Below are 23,339 nucleotides of genomic sequence, written 5' to 3'. Positions count from 1 at the left end.
GTTAATTAAACAGCTTAGCGGACACCAATATCGCGCGATAAGAGACGCGATGTTCGCAATTCACGGAATGCTATAAAGGTTTTACGGCAGCTGAAAATTTCGATTCGACATTCCTTTCTTTGTTCGTCGCCGACTTCGTAAGCTTTCGCATTTTTGAAGTCCGGCCCGACGGAATAATTCAAAATTATTCGACCGTAACCGTACGTGGTGTGCACTCGTAAATGGACTTAGAAGCTTTTCACACGTGGTTGGAAGTAAGATTCGAAGCGAAAACTCTCTTTTACGTTGAGTCGTGGATTCCGTAAAGTCATCGGTAATACCATACTTCGTTATAAAGGTTTATGAAATATGCTTGTGTGATGAAGAAAATGTAAACGTCTTTCGATCCACGCGATAAGTAAAATCGTCTTAGGAAAAGGAAATATTTTCCAACGTTCTCCTGAAGTGCTTCAGTTACTGGCGCTATATACAGCAGCTCGCGAAAGCATTCGAATACTTATAGAAACGTATCATTTTACGAATATTACGTATATTATGTACGTTATACGAACGATTTTAAAACAAATCTGCGAACCAATGTGATCATGAATCATGACAATTAAGTCTTACAACAATGCAGAAATTTCGAAATGTTTTATACATAATATACACGTGGAATACATATACAAAAATTATCTACATTAAACGTTCAAATATTCTAGCGAGCTACTGTATATGACGCGAATAATAAACTCTTTAAAATATCACGACTCTCATAATATAGTATTAAAGGTAAAATTAAAATTTATAGCTCGGCAATGAATTGCCAGCTTAAGCGGTCTCTATATCAACGTCTACAGAAGCCGAGACGTCGTTACGCCACGCAAAGACACTGCTACAACACTATTTTCCTACTTCCTATATTTCATTTCGATGGGTGGTCGTCGTAGACAAGCGGCGTCGTCCGTACGAGACCGAGAATCACGTTGAACGAAATGATACGTAAAATGGCGCTTACACAGGCTGAATCCGGAATCCTTCACGTGGATGACCACCATCGGCACCAGTACCATCACGATGAGGTTTACGACGTGGAACACCATTCCTGGCCCGTGAGCTATGATATCCTGCGGCACAAAATAGAGAGGTACAAGTTACGAGCGGAAGTTGCTTGCAGAGAGCGCGTGGCACATGAAACGGTACGGAATAGAAGGAGGAGAGACAGATAGAAAGGGAAGAGGAGGGTTGAACGGGAAACGCGGCATCCTCGTTCTCAGCGTGGATAGACGCGCGAGGGTGGTGGTGACCGGAGAACGGTGAGCTTCTCAAAATACGAAGGCTGAAATGCAGTCCGTTGAACTACCGAAAGTCGTTTATTATCCATGCAGAGGCTCCGTATCCGGCCGTGTCTGTTGCGGAATCCACTGCAAAATGAAACGTTCTTGTTCCTGCTACGAGGGTTGCTTATTTAAATATAGCGCGATAGAAGTTCGAGGACCTTCTATTCGCTAGCTGAATTTAAACGACATTCGTTCGATGCCTTTACATTCTTACATTGGTGATATATTAGATACATTGGTGTTATATTAGATACGACGAGTTCTTCGATCGATTCTACTTTTACTAGTGTAGTATCGTGGACAAAAGGCTTAAGAGATATCGGGTGAATCATAAACAGTGTCGCGAGACAGCCGAGGCGCCGTCAGACCCATCAATGTCTCGCCGGTCCTTCAATTGTATAGTTTCGTAGAAAAGACCTACGTGACCCTGGCTACGTGCAGATGCGGAACACGTGCGTGGTGGGCGTACGAAAAGACAAAAGGATGCTAAGGGAGAAAGACGAATTAATAGTCAGAGTCAGTGGATAAGCCAGAGAGTGCGAGTTTTATGTTTTATTGTCGATATAGTGTTGCTAGTGTTGTCGAGAGAATGTGGTGAGAGAGCGTTGGATCCGTGATGACGAGAATTGCAAATTAACTATTGAATTGTCTAAATTATAGTACGTTATTGTATTTAGTTCCCGTTAAACAATCATCGTTTCCTGTTTAATCATCTGTACAATCCATTCATTGTAAATTAATCATAATAGTTTACGATACTATACTTGTTTTATTCGATTTGATCCTTTTGTATTACGTAGCAGACGAAATAGTTATACACCGATGTACGCAAAGACAGCGGAGTGAAATTACGCAGTCGAGCTAGCATTTAAATCATTGGCTACGAGATACGAGCTGTTCAACGCCTATAGCACGATGAAAAATTAAACGATATTCAGAGCAGGGTTAGTTGTTTAAAGGCGTCGTACCGCTGCTTTTAATACGGTACCTCGCCTGCGAGATTACGCGTTGAAAATACACGATACGCGGTGGTAAAGCCAAACAGCATGCTGGCGATGAAACATTTTCATCTGATATAAAATATTCCTAGGCACGTTTCCGCGTTATATTTCCCACTGTCGGCCTTACCGTGTGCGTTGCACTGTTTGTTCGCCGTTGGACCGCTCGAGAGGAAGATAAAAAAGGTACAAACGAGAAAAATAAGGACAGCCGTTCATTACACATTCCGTATTTACGAGCTACGAGACTCTTAAGGTAGACAGTGATGCGAATTTTTCACGAACGTTACAACGTTCGCGAATGAAAACACGTTACAGCACGCCGCTCCGGTTGCCTTTCTTCGAGACCAACCTTCTCGCTGCTGGCCAGGCCGATCTTTCAAGTTTTATGAACCGACCAGAGCCCGGATAATCGACGAAGCCGTACATCAGCCGGACTAAACTGAAAGGGTATTTGTCCAGTCCGCAACTAAACCGGCGGCGACCGGTACGTCAGAGCAAATATTTACGAAGCGCTTGACCCAATTACGTGGGACAAAAGAATACCATGAATTTCAAGGGAGGTCCGGCAAATTGCACAACTGAAACATTTACGCGCGTGCAGCGGACCACGGATGGAGCACACGCGGCGACCTCCGTTCGTCTTCGCGGGCACAAAGAGAGAAAACGCACGAGGGCGGAACGAACTTGGCATAATAATTCCGTTGTAACAGTGGTAGAGACCTCTTTGACTGCGACGAAACGATCACGGTGACAGGAAGGTATTAACAGGAAATGGAATTCCGCCTGATCGAATTAACAGGACATGTTAATCGAGACAAATGGATCTATCGGGATAATCAGGCAAGCTAAAAGCCACGCTAATACTCGTCCCGTAAAACCGTGACATTACTTACGACGCGTCCTCCACTCTCGACGTTAATAAAACGCGGCCATTTGCATTTTAATTAGTAGCACGCTTCAATCTTCCGCGTTTTTTTAATCTATTCTCTTTTCCCCCTTTCCTTTCCGCCTATTCTTCTTTTTTTCCTCTTCCCATTTTTATTTTATTTCCCTTTTTAACGTCATGTCTTCTCATATATATTACGCGCGATACGTTTTACGAGCTTGATAGAGAAACTGATCCCAGGAAAATTGATAGGAGACGCGAAACAGGGTTGAAAATTGCACCGCGCGGATTCCCGTTAGTTTTCGGGATTAATTTGTCATGTATTATTCATACATAGGGTGATTATTCGTGTCGTCAAATTATTCATAGTAGGTTGTTGCCGTGCGATCGTCATTAGTCGAATTATTACTCGATTAGCGGCCGACGATTAATCAGGCTATGGTAATTATCAAGTTCAGCAGGCCGGTACTGCCATTGGTACTATTTGTTACAGACAGGAAATTAGCTCCCAGAAGAATGTAATTTCGACCGCTGACTCCGAGCGATATACTGATTATACGTTAAAATATATCGTTTGCAAGCGAATCATGTGTATACATGTGTTTGGCAAAATTAATTAAACCACACACGTTTCATATAAAACGTAAATATAATTACCCGTTTGTTGAAGGGGCGAACGTGGGAGAAACAGGTAGAACTTTCTATGCGATGACTATCCCTGTGATTGTCCTGATGAGAAACAATCGTCATCCGATCAGTTTGTAATTTATCAACGTGTTACAATTAGCTAAATCTTTTTAATCGTTAATGAATCTCATCTGATTAAAAGTTGCACGCGTCGAATTACCGAAATTGAGGTATCAGATATATGTAGATATGCAAACACGTGTATGGATATTGAACTTGAACAGAAAGCACGGGAATCCATTCTAATTAGCGACGCAGGAATTCGAACGCCACTCTGCTTCAGGCGACAGCTGAATTGCGACTGATTTTAAAACAAATTTAACCCGAAAAGAAGTACGCTAGGCGACAAGGACGGTAAATATTTCGTCTCCTTTACGTACCTGGAATAGGTACGGGCGATCCGAACACGTAAATATTTACGCGATACGTTTATATTTCAGAATACGTAGAAAAACCATAATGAAAACAACCCATTCATCTGGCTGAAATATCAGTTTCTAAATATACGTAAAATTCACTTCCTAAACCTATTAATCAACGCGAATTTAACAAAATTTCTGTTCTTCCTTCTCCAAACAATGAAGCCTAACGACGAGGCAGGCTCTCCGGTCAGATTTTTAAAATTCGTGCAAAATTTAGATTTACGAGGATGGATTTCTGCTGTACATTGATCGATGTACAAGGTAGTCCCTGAGCAGAGTCAGCACGAGCAATGTTTACGCTGACACGATACTAGACGTGTATTTGCGTCATCGCCAAGGGGAATATACGATATAAGGTATATAGACGTTAGCCAGAGCATCGCTAATTCGCCTCGGCGTAGATAGAAGGGATGAGAGAGAGAGAGAGAGAGAGAGAGAGGAAGATGAGAGTCACGGTTTGCAACGTGGTCCTTACGCTAGGCCGATCATCAAAACTGCGGTGTGCATTTCATAGCCTAGTCTGACAATCTTTACTGCTTCGAGATAAGAAAATAAACTCTTTAGATTTTATGTTAAACTCGCTATTATCGCGTTTGATAAAACTGCAGCCTTCATGACATTGTCCCAACCTCCCTGCTCGATCCATGGAAATAAGTATCAAAGCTCTGGTTCGTAACTGAAACTGTCGATCGAATCGATTCGAACCAGTGAAAACTTCCACTTTTGGTTAGCTGGGTTCATAATCCGTTACATTAACAGGTTACGAATCTCCAGCGGTTTGTAAAAGACAGAAATAAATTGAAATAGATTCGGTGAAATGTTTCTTTCGCCGTTAGCTTACGTGCTTTTCCGACATAGCATGTCGACTTAATATCCCGCAAACTGCACCTGCATATCAACAAGCTTTCACTTAATAAACTTCGTTTAATCCGCGAGTTCTGTCTATGTGCAATTTATGCTGATCCAGTTGCGAGCAAGGTTTCTACGAGTTAGTTCGATTTCCAGACTGATTTGATTAGAACTGGAGCTTCTACTTGGTCAGAAGAACCGTACGCTTTAGCCATAAAATTCTCGTGATTTTTACGGAACTGACGTGACTCGCATATCTTGAAACGTACTATAGAAGAGATTTTAGTATGAGACAAGAATTGTTTCAAATATGAAGAAATTTTTTGTACAGCGGTCTAATTGGCGAAAAATTATTTCCGACAGAAATAGAATTACCGGTGGGGTTGATAGCGGCGTGATTATGTGACACGTACAGAAAATCCGTATATTCTTTAAGAACGGTCTGCGCCGGAGTCGTAAACTCATAAAGTTTCAAAATTACTGACCAGGAAATTGCTTTCGTGCCGTTGAGGAACTATAAACGAAAAAATGTAATTTCCAAAACGTAAGTAGCCGCGTCCGTGTTGACTTTACGACTCGAGCTGGTTCGCGGTGCAATCGTTTCTGCGAACGTTTCCGCGGAAAAGAAGAGAAATTAGAAATTAGATTTCTGTTTGTGAGGTACCGGCGCGATAATTATCGATCCACCGGGTCGTTTGAAACGCGATTTCGCGCCGTATCGCGAGCAACCGAGCAGCCTCGTCCGATTATTCTCTGGAAAAATAAAAGGGAACGACGGGCGTTAACGCTTCCCGATAGATTCACGGGGATGAGAATCGACAGTTTAGCAATGCAGGCTGTAAAAGGCGTTCCCGAATCGGAAGCAACATGGTCGGCTTTAATACGAGAAAAATGCAACGATCCGCAGCAGCTCGTCCCTTCTACACGTCTGCCATTTTTGCTTCACGAACGTGTAAAGTTTCCGGCAGCGACGCCATATGCTCCAGATATTATTATTAGTTTAGTTTAGCAACGTGCTTCTTGCCAAAGGGGGCGGGGGAGGAAGGAATGGAGGAGGAAAAAAAGCAGCCGCAAAACAGGTGAAAAATATTTTTCCAACTTTCGTCTATTTCTCTCTTAACCAACCGGCACGCGTTCGTCTCTCTCTTTTTAACGGTATACTCGGCCGATTCATTTTTTGTACTGTTCTGTATGTGCCACGAAAAAATGTATAAATTTTCCTGCACGCTCACGCGTAAGAGAAAGTTTTTTAATATCACTGCGCATCCTGTGTCGTTCGTATTAGCACGAGGAATACGTTTACCGCGGTTCGTTTTAAAAAAGTGGTTAGGTTACTGGCGATATTAAAAGGGTTACTCACCACTGACAGGCCCTTTTCGATCAACAAGCAGAGGCCTATGGGTACCGTAGAATCTGCAACAGGCGAAAAAAAAGATATATTGAAACAAATAATTCAATGATGCCGGCTGACGAGTGAGAGGAAGAACGAACGAATTCCGGACAATCCATTCGCCTGGCGAGTGGCCCCCGTTCGTTCATTCGTTCGTTCGTTGTCTGCTTTTTCGAAACGACAAACTTTCAAAAGGTCAGTAACCCGGGTTCCAGTGCTCTGCAATTGACTGCAGACAGCAAGTGACGAGGGTCTGTCACACGATGTGACGTTCCAGAGGCAATCGAAAGGATAGCGAAAAGGGAGCAAAATAGAGAAAGAGAAAGGGATGACAGGAGAAACAGTAGCGCACGAGGTGAAGGCTGAGCATCGAGGATAAACGTTACTAGTGATCGAGCGCCTCGTTGGTTGGTTGGCTGCAAGGGATAACACACAGGACACACACGTATACGATCATACACGAACAGCCCTGTGAAAAAAAGGGGGAAAAACCGATATCGAGCTAACAGAGACGAAAGTAACTCACCAATAAATCAGCTAAAACAGCGCACGCTACGAAACGAAAACCTGATCAAAAGTCGTGTTCCTACAAGGTAGCAAAAACGGATCGTATCCTCTTTGGTATAAGAAACAACAGGTATGATAGTTTTGATAAATGTACCTTCAAAAACGTAAATCTTGCAATTACGGTCTTTATGTAGTAGATAATAAAATTTGTAGATCTTGAAAATATTCTCGAAATATTTGGAAAATGGGTATAAAATGTAAAAAATTCGTGCGTTAAAGTTTAAAAATCTGGAAATAGCCACACAAAATCTGTTAATTTCAAAATGATAGTTATGGCCTGAATATTTCAAAGCACCCACTAAACATAGAATATCTAAAAGCGATTGATATTTATAAAAGTTTAAATACGGCCGTTTGAATTTCAAATGCTAAAAGTAAATATCTACCACTTTATAAAAAAAGAAATTTCACTTTACGCTATAAGGAGTCAGTGTAAATTTAAACCTGAGAAAAATAGGCGGGGTTTATGTAGAGTATTATGCGAGATATATTGTTCGCCACGGTTTTCCAGCCAGTAATGAGCCGTGACTACTGATTTTTTAGGCGCCTCTCGTTTCAGTTGCCGCTCAAAGCGTTACATAATTTCTAACATTTAAATTTCTTTCCTCCGCTATTTTTTGCATTTATTCAGCCTGCTTTTATACGCTTCGTTCCATCCTTCATCATGCAATCTTACTTTTATTACGTTATAAGCTTTTTATGGTAAAATGAAAGAGAGAAAGGATATGGTTATCGAAATAAGTAGAACTCTGCTTAATATTAGCAACGTATCATAATCAACTCCTTTATGGATAAAAACCAATCGGAGATCAAATAACGGAAATATTGGAAAGTTGAAAAACATTCAAAATATTACGAATCCACAAATGAGTTGCAATAGAAACGTTCATAAAATACGAAATTCATTCCCCGTTCTTTTCTTGTATCATTCTTTAAGCAATTTCTAGGATTTGCCGAGTCAAAACACTTCGGTAGATTATGCAGGATTCAACGCAAACCAGCATCATAGCACAGGTACGTTCGTACGATTTCATTTCGAGCGGTTCGTCCTCATTCTTCGAAGTATCGTCCGTCCCAGCGGATAAAATATGACGAAACTTAAATAAGTTTAAGAGATGCAACCGTACGATAGGCACACCCGCAAAATTGAGAGCCGCAAGGTCCTTGCGGAACCAGGTCACGGATCTCAAACACTCCGACATTTGCAAATGAAAATGTTCTTTGCGTTAGGAATATTGACGTGAATTAAACGGCGACGTTTTAATTACGATAAAAAGGTATTGTGACTTTTTGTCGTACTTTACCGACGCGATTATCCATCTTAATGCTTAACCAACGACGTTGGGTCCAATAATTATATACTATACGATATTACTATAGCATAAAGGCGTAAAAGAAAAGGAAAAACTTCGATTACACGAACGTCGAATCAATTTTATTTCAACTGTTTTCGATAGAAGAGTACAGCGTATGGCACGTACGGCACTTGGGGACATAAAACGGATAATTAAAAAGGAATTAACGACAATTACAGGCTATCACTGGCAAAATGAAAACAGTTGCTGGTCGATGAATTCTTTGCTATTTTACAAACAAGTCGATATCAACGGGCTATCTCATCCGCGATCGTATTCACACCAGGGCCGGATAACGAACGTCAAAGAAGCGACGTTCGAAAATTGAAAAAGCGTATCACGAACGAGGACGAATGATGGATAATATCTCTTGCTAAACTTTCGCCAATTTCCGATTAGTCACCAACGCGTAGATCGAAATCAATCCTCCAGCTCTTCCTCCCTATTTTATTTCATTATTAACGGGGCCGGCTAGAATACATATCGATGAGCCTGTCCGGCAAATACTTCGTTAAATATTTTTTTGAACAAACAATCGCTCGATCTCGTTGTAGGCCAGCTTTTGTTTGATTAAAATATTTGCTCGTGTGGTTACCTTGATCGCACAGCGTTAATTTTTCAAATCAACTGTACGATTTCGAATTGATTCCAACGGCTGAAAGGAATTGTGAAATCCGATTTACAGAAAATCGAACAGCCAAGCTGGAAAATACAGTTGTCTGGCCTTACGCGTAATGCGTAATTCTTTTCACCGACAATATTTAATTTAATTGGTTACATTTCGAACGCACCGTGTCACCGAGATACCAACCACCGCCAACTTGATACCATCACGCGTTGAACATTTTCGTTGACAGACGCGATATCCTCGCGTTTTTCGGTTGAAAAAAGAAATTCAAGTCCAGCCTGGCTCGAACCTCACAAAAGCGGCAAATAAAAAAAGAAGAGAGTAGGAAAAGTGGCAAAGGGAGAGGCGACGATTGTTTTTTCATGACCGACACGTGTTCCCCGTCGACTAATTACGAGTTCTTTGAATTCGTACGCGTTTTACGAGTTTCCAGCATTTTTCTGGCCCGTACCACAACGATTCGTGCACGCGTATTCACTGTGTGCTGAATTACGCGCACGTGCGGCCGCCTGTACCAAGGAAGACAAATAGACTTGATCGACGAATCAAATGCGTTGCATTAAGCAAGGGAGACGTGAAAAAGTCGGTTAATTATAGAAAAGACAATTAATAGAATAAATAGCGTTCGCGTGTTTCACTATATTTTATCGGACAACATGCAAAGCACACGAATACACAGTAGAGGAAATAAATTTCCTTCTGAAGTGGCGTTCAATAAATTCACTGAAATTATTACGAGTGCGCCTCGACTGGAAAAAATTTGTCATTATTTCCGAAAGAGGTACGCGAAGCTTTTGTGGTTCGTATAAAATGTAATTTTCAAAAATTCAAATCACACAAGATATTCTGTGTTTTAATTTTCCTCTTACACGGTCGGATTTTTCTATGTTCGTTCATCCGATATTCCGTTATTTAATCGCAATAATAATTTTAATCGAACTAAACTATTAACAAAGGAATTCAATGTTTCGAGTTTATTATTCGAAATGAGAAAAGACACGTCCCTTATCGCATTACCATTTAAGAAGAAGTTTCGCGAAAGCAGTTTTACGAGAACACGAATGAAAATTTCACCGATTTCAGCAAAGTGGGTGTATCGATAATTCAAGAACCGTATCGGTTCAGCGTGACACTAACATATTGCCACTTCAATCCTCCCCCGTTACTTAATGAGAACAAACGATTCCTCATATTTGAAGGTACGACCGAATCCCTTGTTCCTTCAGCTGGGACCCTCCTTACTCTCGATTCTCTTCCCTATGGAAACGACGCCGCGGGAAAGGGAGAAAGAACAAATTCAAGTGACGTTGAGTACGGCTTGCTAATAGATATTAATGGAACCCCTTTTGCCGTGGAAATACGACCGTTTTTCCATGCGAACGAACAGCCGGGCATCTTCGTTGCTTCGTATCGAGTGTGAATAAAAGAAGAAACGGGAACTAAAAATACGGGTAAAGATACTAAAGAATATAAAAGGAACGCGTTCATATCGACGCTGGAGAAAAATATCCGGAAAAATTAGACGACAGGAATAACCATCGGAACGTGTTATAAAAGAACAATAGAGTATACGCACAGTATTATACACAATAGAAGCATGCGACTTGAGTTTCACGATCTCAATGCATTTACATAACATCTAGTTATCGAATTTACGTCGCGTTTCGCATAATTGAATCGTCGCACGTATACGTCCATTTCTTTGATCTCGTCGATGAATTTATTGTATCACGATGGAAAGAAACTTGAGGGGAGACAGTCTGTTTGCGCGACAAACGCATCGAATATGTCGATGATACACAGCTACGGCTACGAAGCCGATTAAATGTTGCGAGACTAACAGGAAATTGGTTACATATATCCCGATACCATGTTTACGGCTACAATTTAAACGAGAACGTCCTGGTTCCTCGCGACAGTTTTGTTTTCACGGCATAACGGTCATGATAAAATCAAATTTTATGCCCCGCTAAAAATCTGCTAGCATAACAGGCCGACATGTTATTTTAATGAATAATTGTGTTCGACGATAATCATGCAGGACGACAATGAATAGCTGCGTGTATCATTTTATCCAAGGCTGATTAAACAAAATTACGCTGTACACGGAACAATAATCCACTACAGATCGATTATTAGTACTCACAAATAGAATATCATATTACTAGTTTGCATAAATTGTTCATAATTGTCGATTAGCGAATATCATTCGGAGAAAGAACTAAATAAAACGTACGATGATGCTAAATCCTGCACGTATTAAAGTGTCCGCAATTGTGGTAAACGCCAGACGCAAACTTTCGAGTTTCTCTGGCGCCGAAATTCTTCCGCGAATTTCCTAATGAGCCACGGCAGGTTGCTCCCTAACGAGTCAGCCGTCGTATTAACGGAATCAAATTTTTCAGGGAATTCATCGGGAAGGTAGCGAGTACGAGTGAAAAAATTTTTTCTTTCTCTTGTTCCTTTTTTTTTCAGCAAGAGGAAAAGACAGAGACGAGATGAGCAGTGGTATCTGGGGCCTCGAGGGTAATCGACCTCCACTCTTGAGCACCTCTCGGATCTCAGCCGCTAATTAAGACTTTTACTTTTTCCTTGGTAAGTCTCTTCTATCTTCTCGAGTGTCCGGAGGGTGGTAGAAGGAGGACACGACGACAACCGGTGTTGGTTGCGGACGTGGGTTCGTGAAAAACCGTGGAGCGAGATGGCGCGAGAGCACAGCTGTCGGGAACGGGACTAAGAGGATGGCCGACGAGATAAGATCAAATCCTAGCAGGCAAATTTTAATTATATCCCGACATCGAGTTGGCAACATTCCGTCGTTTTTAATAAAACTTTCGTAAAAAAAAAAAAAAGAACGGACTTGGAGAATGGCGGAGGATGGGAGGAAAGCCGAAGGGTTTTTCATTCGTTGATCTCCTTTGCCGTGCAATTCGCCAACTGCATTTTATAATTTATGTGAAAACGATTTTGCACCGTGAATAAATATTGAAAACGGAATGAAATAGACGTGAATAGAGAAGTTGGCAAAAAACGTTACGAGGGAAGCTGTTTGTAGCTATTTAATTTAATTAGTATCCTGGCGCAAGAAAATTTGAATCGGCCTGTCGAAATTTCCAAAATATCGTTAATAATATCTGGCGTATTTAATCACCGGTTCGAAAGGAATGAATCACGTGGGGGCGCAACGGGGACTCTATCAATTCGAACGCAATTTATCATTCCGCGGTTCGTGATAAATTACAAAAGGGCTGCAGATTTTGAAATGGGGGAATTACGTTGCTACCCTCGGCGAGGTCCCATCGTGTCGAATAATGGTAACTAGAGATTCGAGTAACCTGCTCTTCGCGTGGATCGTCAAGGGTACCTACGGTTTCGATATCGGAGTCGAGATTCTAAATTGCGCGCATAAATCTCCGACGGTGAACGATTCGCAAAAGCGAGGTCGGGAAAGCAGAGGGTTAAAGTCGCATGAGCCCGCGAAAGCCTTCGTTCGAATAGTGCGAGCTCGATTCAGGATCAAGGATATATGAAGAGGAATAGCATGGAAAAACAGGCCTGACTAAAGAGAACGAAATACTTTGAGGGTTGAAGACGAGAGAGAGAGAGCAAAAGAAAGACAAAGGGTGCGCTCGTGATATAAATACTCGCTTGGACTCGAGAAATGAGGAGTGAAAGCAATGATTTTCAGTCGGTAGTTTCTTTTTCTCTTTTTTTCATTCTCACGTCTTCTTCCTCTTTTCCTTCTTTTGGTCCGCGTTTCCCCGTCTCTCTATTTCTTTCTTTTTCTCTATTGCGAGCAGCGGCGTCATCATCAACCAGAAGAGCTTCACAAGTACCCTAAACCACGGGGTGCCGAGTGCTAATTACGAATAATTATGAGTACTAATTAAGGCTTCCCTTTGCAGCGGCGCACGAATTACGAGCAAAGCCGTACGTATAATATACCCGTGCTTTAACGGCGCTATTAAACGCATGCTAACACCATAGAAATGATCAGCTTTGAAGACACGCAATGTACCCGCAAACACGAAACTTTCGATGGGTTCTCACGTGCACCGGGGACAAACTCTGTCCCTCTCGTTTACGTGGAATTATGTAAATCGAGCGCGATTTAATCATTGCTTTACACGCTGTTACTTCCATGTTTTTCAATTTTCTCTGCTACTTTTGCAATAAGCGCTGGATTAACATGTAAAAATGGTTTAATGAGCGATGAGATATTGACGAAAATTTCGACAGGATGAAACAAATTGTCATTATCGAAAATATATCCGTGACAAAATTGTCCACGACGCGCTTTACCAATTTATCAAAGGCTATCGAACTTTGAAAAGATTTTAGCCTACTCTCTTTATCAATGAAAATTCTGTCTTTTGGATGACCGAACGTATATAGATCGTGTTTTAAGCAAAACAGAAAAGTGTACCCATTTAACTAATGGATCGTGAAAAATATCGTCAAAGATTTTATCAGTCAAAACTCCATTGAGTTTCCACGAATCCTCCGAGTCTCTTTCTTTTAAATCAAACGTATTACCCCTTAATAAGAACATAAAGGGTCTAACGAAACACCCTTTGCTTCGAGTTCGTGGTAAAAGATTAAACATTCTTTGGGTAATTCCCTTCGCGAAACCCGTTGAATTGCAAATATGTTTCTTGCGTGGGTAATTGGAATTCGATTTCCATGCCCGGATGAATAGCCAACCGACTGCACAACGCAAAGTCGACAAATGTATCTGATAAGCACGGCATTTAACCGACTGCGTCGGCAACGATACGACAGTAAGCCGAATACGCGGATGGTGGATACGTGAAAGGCTTTTTGCAGACGCAATCTCGCATATAATTCGATTATTATAGCCTGGCCTGTGTATAGGCAGTGGATTAAGTAATTCATACGTTGATTCGTGCGCGTCTCTATCGTTTCCAAAGGCTGTGCCTCTAACGCGACTAGACTACGGTTCCCACAAATTTCCCTGATGCTACGTGAAAATCAGTTTCCACGATTTTGCCACCGCTACGAGCGCACAGGAACGATGTACACACGACGCACAGTCGAACCGACGACGCTCTATGGTCGCCGCGGAGAAATAAAATCAGTCCCAGAATGAATTAGGGTCGCCGCTATTGGCGTTGCGGTTTTTTGTTCTCTCTCTTCTCCATTGAAATTTTATTACACCCTTTCGTTCGAATTACCTCCGACCAAAGTCGAGAAATTTTTCATATCCACGTCAATTACCAGTGTTGGAGAAAGTTTAACATTCCTCGTAGTCCAAGAATAGCTAGTGATACCTGCCAGCTGTTTCTCTCCTTTATTTCTTTTCTTCTCTCTTCTCTATCCTCGTTCCTTCTGCGCAACTACATCAATGGGAAAAGTTACCGGAGCCGTAATTCGATTTGAAAGCGATTCCTCCAACCGAATCGGTACATCGCGCAAAATGGAGCCGAACTTTACCGGACCGTCGATTGTTTCATAGGCCGGCCATCGTTGAAACGACGGTTATGACCGTTAACGAGGCCATGGAAAAAAAGCGCCGAATTATTTCTTTCAATGGCCGCTTTGCAGCTACCACTTTCCACCAGCTAATAACGTTCTCGCGGTTTTCAACTTCGGGATATTTTTTCCATCGCTGTTCCTCTATCCTCGGCCGAAAATAAATTTCAATGACTGGTATTCCAGGATGCGAGTGCATCGATGCTATTAATTCCTCTCTGTTGCAGCGGAAATCTGCTTCAAGTGGCTGATATCGGTGATAATTACTTGGATTTTTCGCGCACGAGTTGCTCACGATAACGCCACTCGATTTGTGTCGCTCCTATACAGGCGAACTATGCACCAATGAATCCAAATACTGGAAGAATTATTGATTTCATATATCAATTTGTCCTTGTTCCGGTTACCGTCACTTGCAGCTTAATTTAAATCGCGCTCGGTCTTCCGAGTTTCCCTGATTTCTGTTCTTCCATTCCTTCATAATGTTTCATCCATTAGCGTGGACGGCGGAACGATCGAATGTATGCAAGAATCTTGAAACGTTTAAAGAATTGATTGGAGTTTACTCAAGACAGATTGATTTAAGGCTGTCGGCAAAAGAAGTACGAGTTTCCTTTCGCAAAGTCGAATCTGAAATGTTACTTCGAAAGATCGGGTTTCTTTAAATAAGAAGGAAAAGGTAGAGGTTTGTAAGATTTAATATTTCCACGGGCAACGGTTACTTTGATTTCAAGCAGTCTACTCTTGACTATTTTTTAAGGATATTTTTCTAGCAAAGTTAAGGAGATTTAGTTACGTCCTGCGCAACGTTACAAAGACTGCAAAGCGAGATCACAGCAAGTCTAACGCCATCTGTTTGTTGCACCCTTTCGCATTTGCTCTTCACTCGTTATGTCACTTGAGAAGCGTGCGCATTGAGTTACAGTTAACTTTAAGTTTCTCGAAACTTGCCGTCCCAAAACTTCTGCGAAACCATCAAACGGACGCTTGCTATAGGTGGTCCAGGAGAAGCATTTCCCTCGAAAGAAACGCAAGGGCTGAAAGTGCGTCTATTCTCTTCCCCTCTGGTCCACTTTTTCTTCCACCTCCAATTCCGGTGAGTCGAAGTTGTGCAGTTTCTTCAACCGGAATATGTGGATTCGAGAGAAAGGAACGTACAAATGCGGACGTTTTTATCGCGTTCGAGTTTTTTTCACGCAATTCAATTATACTCTTAATGCAAGGTCTGTGTTTCGTTTCTCTGTCGACGCCAGGATGCTTTCGAATTTCCGCAAAAGAAAAACAACGCGGGCGTGTTGTACAATGTACGATTGTTTGACGACCGGATTCCCCGGCGCGAAGAAAAGCAGATTTCGAGTATTACCGGTGAAACTTGAACAATAATGTCATAACGCATCCCTTAACCCGATGACCCTCTCGACATCAATTCCCGTGGCCGAGTGCTGTGGCGAAATTGCATCGCGCCGTCGCCACCGCGGGCGCGCGCCCCTGTAAAGTATGCAATTAACGCTTGGCGTGCGCGTATGAAAAATACATTTCCTCGTAGCCTATCAGATGGCAGTCATTCTGTCGGATCAACGAAACAATTCCGTTGAAAATGATATCAGAATGCGAGTGGCGACCAAGCGCCAACGGCACGTTAAGCAATGAAAATTCACCGGGTCTCGTAAAGCTGTCAACCTCTTTGGCCCTCTATTATTCAAACTTCGAAAAGATTAATTAAAACTGGCGAAAAAACAGCTAGCAACCTGACGGGAGAAGTGTGTCGGACGGCTAATCAACGTAGAAACCGAGAATAAATCACGGAAGTCAGCCGTTTAAACGGTATAATTCGCGCTTCATGACGTCCATGGAATAATTAATCCCCTAATCGCGAAAGAGCGAGCCGCGAACTCAGGGAGGTCCTGCCAGGGCGCCGTTTAAAAAGCAATCTCGGCAGCCAGGCCGTACAGAAGCCGTGAAAATTATTATGCGAGACCCACGGCCACCGGATAGAGGAGGCAACACGCCGGAGGGCTGTATTCGCTTCAACGAACGAGCCAGACTATAAAAAGAGGAAGAAGGAAAAAGAAGGGAAAGGATGTTAAGGCTCTGCAGTAAGGAAAGAAGGGCTGCCACGACGAAAATTCTAAAATATGAGAGCTATTAACCGTAGTTCCCTATGAGCATTACCTTCCCTCATGTGTAAATAATGCAAGCTACCTCCCCCGGATCTTCGCTTCTTCCCTCTTCCCCTTCCTCTTCCCCCGTTGTTACCTTGCAGTCTCTCTAACCCCGTACCTGTGACCCTGTACGTGTAATCTGCAGGCTTGCACGCGGCCGTACAACCCGCCGGCGCAGCTGCGGAACGAGAGTTTAAACGCATATTCACGAGGTGTTTCCGAAGCATCCAGGCCCCCTTCTCCAAAATCAGACGCCGGAGGTTCTTTGTAAAAGCGTTACACAGAGGGAAAGTTTCCCAGGGAGAAATTAATTTCGCTACCTAATCGCGAGGATAATTAGCCTTGAGAGTTGCGGAGTATCGACAAATTGATGCAACTCAAGAGGCCGGTTTTAGTAGGTCACTTCGTTGCGTTGGCTACTTGTTGTGTTAGCCCTAATATTCTAGGCGTAGCTAACTCTGTAACTGGCCAAATATTTGAAACATTGTACCCGTTAATCGAGTGAGTCGACACGCCGTGCAAATTCCACGTGACCGACTGTTGTGCGACGCGAGAATTAATGACAACGTACAGGTTGTTAATAAATTATCAAGCTGAACCCACGGGCAACATCCGACAGGGATGAAAATGTTTAAGAACAAATCACTCGGAGCATTTTGTAAATATCAGATCGTCATTTGAAACAATTACTCTTGAACGCTACGTCAGAAGAGAAATTTGTCGATATCTTACGAAAAATGTTCCTAGCGTGTTCTTAACGTCGTACGTCGTGAAAATTCGCCTCTTCGTGCGTAAATTCAGCCGGGTTAGCCGGACTCTCCACAGCTCAACCAAAGGTAGAAACCAAACATTCACGACTCCATGTACTCGCACTGGGAGCGAATGTCGTGGTTCCAGTTGAAAACGTGGATAACCGACTGCATCGCACGGTAGTAAAAGGACAATGCGCAGGCAGCAGTTGGCAATTCCAAAAGCGGGCTTGGTAGAGCATCGAAATTTACGCGTACCGCCACTTTGCCGCGCTAAATTTCGTGCCTTTTAAGTCAGGCTTTAAACGACGATATAAAGGGTCGTCCTTTCAGTGATAAATTTGAATTCAGCCAGGATCACTGCCTCGGATGGCCAGTTTGTCTACGAACCAGACCCTCGTGGCCACCTTGGCTTTCGATTGACGCGTTACGATAAACGTGGGACGCGTTGAAATATGCTTTTGAAAATTATAGTCAAGCAGATCTTTGAAGTTTGCTAGGCAATTGTACGAGTTTATAGCAAACATATTATCGTACGAAACCAATTGTTTACCAGTTGTTACATCGATTCAGTTTAGTTTGAACTTTGTTTGAAGTTTGGTTTGAACTTTTGATTCTAGTTTAAGTTTAATCTTGGTACGGGTTTGATTTTGGAACAACAGAATGTAGAACCGTAATCTCAGTCGAAATTGTCCAGAATCCTTTTTACTTACAATAAATATGGTATCGTTTCAATTCTCCGTAAACGTTTCGGTCAAAATTCTTATACAACTGTTATTTTTGTTATCTTCTCAACCCGCATGTCCAACGTAGATTCGCACGGACGAGTCACGCGCTAATTACTTTTACATTTAAATTAGCAGTTTTTGCTCGCGTTCCCGACACATATTATCTTTTTACACCACCTCACTTTTACGTAATACGTTTCTATTTTCGCGTTTTCGAGAAAAGTCGGGTAAAATATGACGGCAGAAATACGAGGAATTTCCCTGAGCGCGTACATTACAATTTTTGCGTGTCTGATAATTGCATATAATACGTAGTCTAATATTTCCTGTTTGATCTTTGTCTATAAAGATACAAGCATCTCGCGTGCTTCGTAATTATCTGTTTCGAGAATTTCACCGTTAAACATCATCGATCGACTTACAAATGATGAGTAGAATCGACGGATGCTCTTCGCCATCTTCGTATGTGCCGCTGAAGAACAGGAACCATTCCCACGGATCCACTCTGAGCCCATACCTACGGTAGGACAAAAGAAAAAAAGTATGTAAACACTTCGGGAAGAAGAAAAATGAAGGAACGCACTGTTCGGTATTATCATCCCCCTGTCACCCTTGTAGTTTTATATACGAAGTCACGTGACGCGAGTGTCTACATCGCGATACGGGTCGAGGGGCAAAGGCGTCGTTATTAACGTCCGTTTTCGGTGCGATGCTCCTCACGGGTCCTTGAAGAAAGAAGATTCGAGACACGAAAAAGGGAAGAGCGAGGAGTAAGCGAAATAAAAAGTCACAGGCCCCTTGATCCCTTTGTTCTTCGGGCAAATAATAAACGACGCCCTGCGCTCGCTTCTAAAATTTAAAAGAGGGCGATGGACACGGAGGGAGCAGAAATGGAAAACGATCCTCTTCCTCTCTATTCCAACCCTATTCCATCCCTTGTCGTGTAGCAATCTCGCGGATAAATAAATCGACGTCAGCGAGATTCGATTATGGAAAAACTAGCTGATTCCTCTCTCGATCCGTGTAAATCCTGTAAATCGTCGTTCCACTGTCTATTAAACATACTTTCATCCGAAAGAAAAACGACTCGCCAGTTCACAGTACATCGAGCTCCGCCCCGTGACCAATTTTTATAGCTCTATACCGACTAGATTTATCGTGCGCCATCGTATCAATCCGAGCCATCAGAAACGTTTGTTGCACACGACCGTCGGCGATCATGGAAGACAAACGAACTACATTCGTGGTCGGCTAGCAAAGGAGAAAAAAAAAAAAATAGAGCCGAAAGGTTAACCGACACTAATGGCTTCAGGTCGAACGCGTCGGCTAACGATGATGAACGAGGCTTATAGGTGAAGTAATTAAAGTATTTGAAGTGGGCGCGGTTCGACATGGGGCCACGATATTTATTGGGACGCGATCGTTGGCCTATTTCGTTCTTTTTTTCTCCATGTACGTCCACAACCACTCCTTTTCCACACCCCTTCGTCATGCCGCTTTTTGTCAGCACAAACGCAATCAGTCACGTTGACGCAGGCAACTATAATTGAAGAGCGAGCTGGAAAAATCAAGCGTTTATAATTGATAGCTACTGTGCGTACTCCATGTACGGTGGCGAGCCGAAAGTGATTCGAAAGGGAACATCAATCCTCTTATATTACCATCCGGTAAATCACTGGTCGGATAGAATGCCGCGTGTATCTTTGTGCAGTTTCACCGATTGAATTGTTAAACACTTTGCTGGACCGCGAAAAAAATCGATACACGTCACCGTCTATCTAGGATTGACCGTGGTAATACGAGTTAATTCCTATCGGCGATGTGAATGAAACATACAAAGCCGTGAAGGCAACGAGACATCGAAAAGCGCTTTACCGATGCTGCGAGAGAAAGGATGACGCGACATGGAAACGAGGTATTTTGTTTTTCGAAACCAATGGACAACATGTAATATAAATATCTTGATTTCAGTCGTAATATTTTCCCGCCGCTTTTTTGACACGATGTGGAGTCGTATGAAAATTGTATGAATTATTCAAACGTTAATCTCCGATACTTTATTGGAGACTGGTTTGCGGAAATTGTAAAATAAATTTACCGCAAGTTATAACAAAAATATCCGCTTTCATGCTATGGAAGATAGTTACGATAAAACACGAAGCTTGTCATTAGGGATACATTCACGTGCTAGGAAAAGGGCATGGTTAAAAGAGCGTTACGATAACTCTCATTTTCATCAGTCTTCATTCACCATGGTTTCTAAATTACCTATCAATTTCTTCAAGCATATTCTTTACTTGGGATGTAGGACTAGCTTCTAATACGAGTGTTTGTTGTTACAGAAAAATGTAATTTGTATCACACTACTATTCTCGTTGCGTCGCGCCTCAATTATTTATCATATCAATATCATCAATATACGCAATAGACACTGAAAAGAAACATAGTCAGACAAAAATAAGCTCACTTTATATATAAATATGCCATTTTTATTGGGCAAGTCATGCTCGATAAAAAACAATCGATAACTCTGGCAATCAAAAGTAATACAAATTTATGAGAAAATCGTTGAACGATAGCTCTATCTGCTATCTGATAAAGGCTAGCCATCGCCGCTCGCGTTCATCCCTCGTCGTTACAACACAAACGTAAAACTGACAGTACGTACAAAAATTCCAATCGACAGTCTCGGCTTTAGAGGCGTGGAAGTGTACGTTTCCGGCTTAAAAGTTTATTGGATTTATCAAAAATACGATGATCGGTGGTTGTTTACTCCAGATAAGCCTGATAAAGTAACCGGAACAACATGAACTCGAGGAGATATCCGAACCATCGAAATTCATCGAACTAAGGCGTGAGTAGGAACGATATTAAATTTCTTTTGCCGAACGAGAATAGCCGTTCTGATCTGGGCGCACCCGTTAAATCCGCGCCCGTTCTTTGCTCGTCGAAGTTCGTTAATACAGCGTCACGATAAAATCCCCAATTCCACGTCGATCCAGAAGAAGAACGGAGATGGATAAAGAAGGTGATCGAGAAAAGAGTCGTACACTCGTGTCGAGCTAGACAGAGGTAGGCAGGAAGAAGGGTAGAAGAGAAAGAGGATGATGGCTGGAAAAGTTTAGATTGAAAGAGTTACGACGTCAATATGAAACGTTTTGGTGTAAAAACGCAACCGCGAATGGTTCGCGTTAAATATTAATAAATGAGGTCAGGGATGAGGATGTGGTTTATCTTACACCGGCAGCCGGTGAGCACGTTTACGTTGTTACCTTTTATCGTTGGTCTAAAGAGAGTGGCCGCCTGCCACGACACGGCTCGGTGATTTGATAGTTTACGCGATCGAGCTATAAATGAGCAGAGGCGCATTGACACACATTAACCAACACGTTCGCATCCCTATATAAACCGGGGCAAGCAATATTTTTCTCTCCTATCGAAACAGACGAGACTCCGGTGTGCGTTCCGGTGTAATGGAACGACATGTAAAAAAAGCCTTGGTTGTCTCTCTAGAGAGGCCACTAGCTAGAAAGATCAGTGACCTGTATGGTCGGCCGTGCCATCATTGATACGATTTAAAACCTCGTTTAGGGGTGTAATCCGGTGACCTGGATTTTGTCCGACAGCACATGATCATCTAATGGAATTTCAAGTTCATAGTGTAATTGGCGCGATCCGATTACGAGTACAAAGGTTTACCGTGCAATCTGTCAGATTAAATCACTTTCCGTGGGTCGTTAATCGGATTAAAGTGCTGGCGAAATGTGCATGCAACTCGGCGTAAACATCCAACAGTAGTATCCTCAATTAGACTCAAAAGCACGCTGACGACTAGCGATCGACTTGTCAACGAAATTGCGTTCACAATTATTTGAAACGCGCATAGAAATTGATATAATTAAATAAAACGACGGTCCTATTGTAATTAAATTCGACACGAAACACAGGGACAAGCACGAGGATGTAGAACCGTAATCTTTACAGCGCGTAAGCGTTCATTTTTCAAGTTAGTTTGCAGGAACTCTTCGTCATACAACGCGTACTCAACTTTCACTTAAACGCGTGCTTATTCGTCCATACACATTCACACGGACATACACTAACACATAAACGTGTCCATAAACCTGAATAAATCCTCTTAAAACAGACCTAAAGCTACGGACACTTTAGGCCAAACTCTAAAGTAAACTTATTTCTGCAGGATAACGCACTTTGAGCCTTCCTAGTGAGAATGTCGTTCTAAGCTACTTGGAAATAAATCTCATGACGGCAGCGCCGCGACCTCCGTTCCCAAAGGATACAGTTGTGGAATCTCTAGGCTCCGATGATTGATTTATGGCGCGGGAATATCGATACACAGAAATTGAGAACGAAGGTAGCCGAACGATACGGAAACAGTGCGAAACGGAAGCTATCGCGATGCCGGAAACGACTAATGCCATTTTTTCGCGCTCGGTAATACCGGGCACCGGTACAGTTCCGAGGATTCTCCGACTATAGCTCGAGTAATCCGGATGAACGGTGGACGAGTTTTATTTCTCGGTATGACGTGAATCCTTGCGAAAATCGCGGGCAAAATAGAACGACGGAGATGTGAGCGTGACACGATGAATCCGACTGTCTCTCCACGACGAACCCGATATCGAATCGTCGAAAATTTCCAAAGCCGGACATTGTAATCGTTCCTACGAATATGAAACTCGCCAACGAAGCTTCAAAAAATAATGGCTGAAACTTTATCGCGACTCTATATGCTTTCACGGTTGTTGTTCAAGGGTATTTGTTATCGGCCGACACATCAATGTATTTTTGCTCTTTGCGTTCGCTCTTTCTCGATTTCACGCAGTACTTTTAACAGATATGACAGAGATTTAAAAAATCACAGGGAAATAGTGCGCGTTCGACAGACGGAGAAGAAGAACTTTCGCTCGTTTATTCTTCCCTTCGGATAATTTTATAACAAGTTCCGCGGTTTTTATTTCATATTTGCTTTGATCTTTCGTGAATCCATGAATTTCCGCGAGGAATGTTAAACACAGAAGGACGTTCGTCTTATTTCGCCGTTTGATTCCATCTTCACGGTTTCACGAATCGCGTCCTCGT

The 23,339-nt window shown here is 42.3% G+C and overlaps 1 protein-coding gene across 3 annotated transcripts in view; it reads right to left on the bottom strand.

Moving 5' to 3' along the window:
• Positions 1-23,339, bottom strand: part of LOC126922493 (diacylglycerol O-acyltransferase 1) — a 98,825-nt gene that overhangs the window by 50,761 nt on the left and 24,725 nt on the right. For all 3 annotated transcript variants that reach the window (XM_050735071.1, XM_050735073.1, XM_050735072.1), the window contains exons 4-6: positions 18,659-18,753; positions 6,525-6,577; positions 998-1,106 (exon numbers count right to left, since the gene is read on the bottom strand). In XM_050735071.1, coding sequence (XP_050591028.1) covers positions 998-1,106; positions 6,525-6,577; positions 18,659-18,753 — 257 coding nt within the window. The remainder of the gene's footprint in view (positions 1-997; positions 1,107-6,524; positions 6,578-18,658; positions 18,754-23,339) is intronic.

This window comes from Bombus affinis, chromosome 12 (assembly GCF_024516045.1).
Source record: "Bombus affinis isolate iyBomAffi1 chromosome 12, iyBomAffi1.2, whole genome shotgun sequence".
Classification (NCBI taxonomy): Eukaryota; Metazoa; Arthropoda; class Insecta; order Hymenoptera; family Apidae; genus Bombus; species Bombus affinis.
The sequence above is the reverse complement of the archived record's forward strand: the minus strand, read 5'-3'. Positions and strand labels throughout refer to the sequence as shown.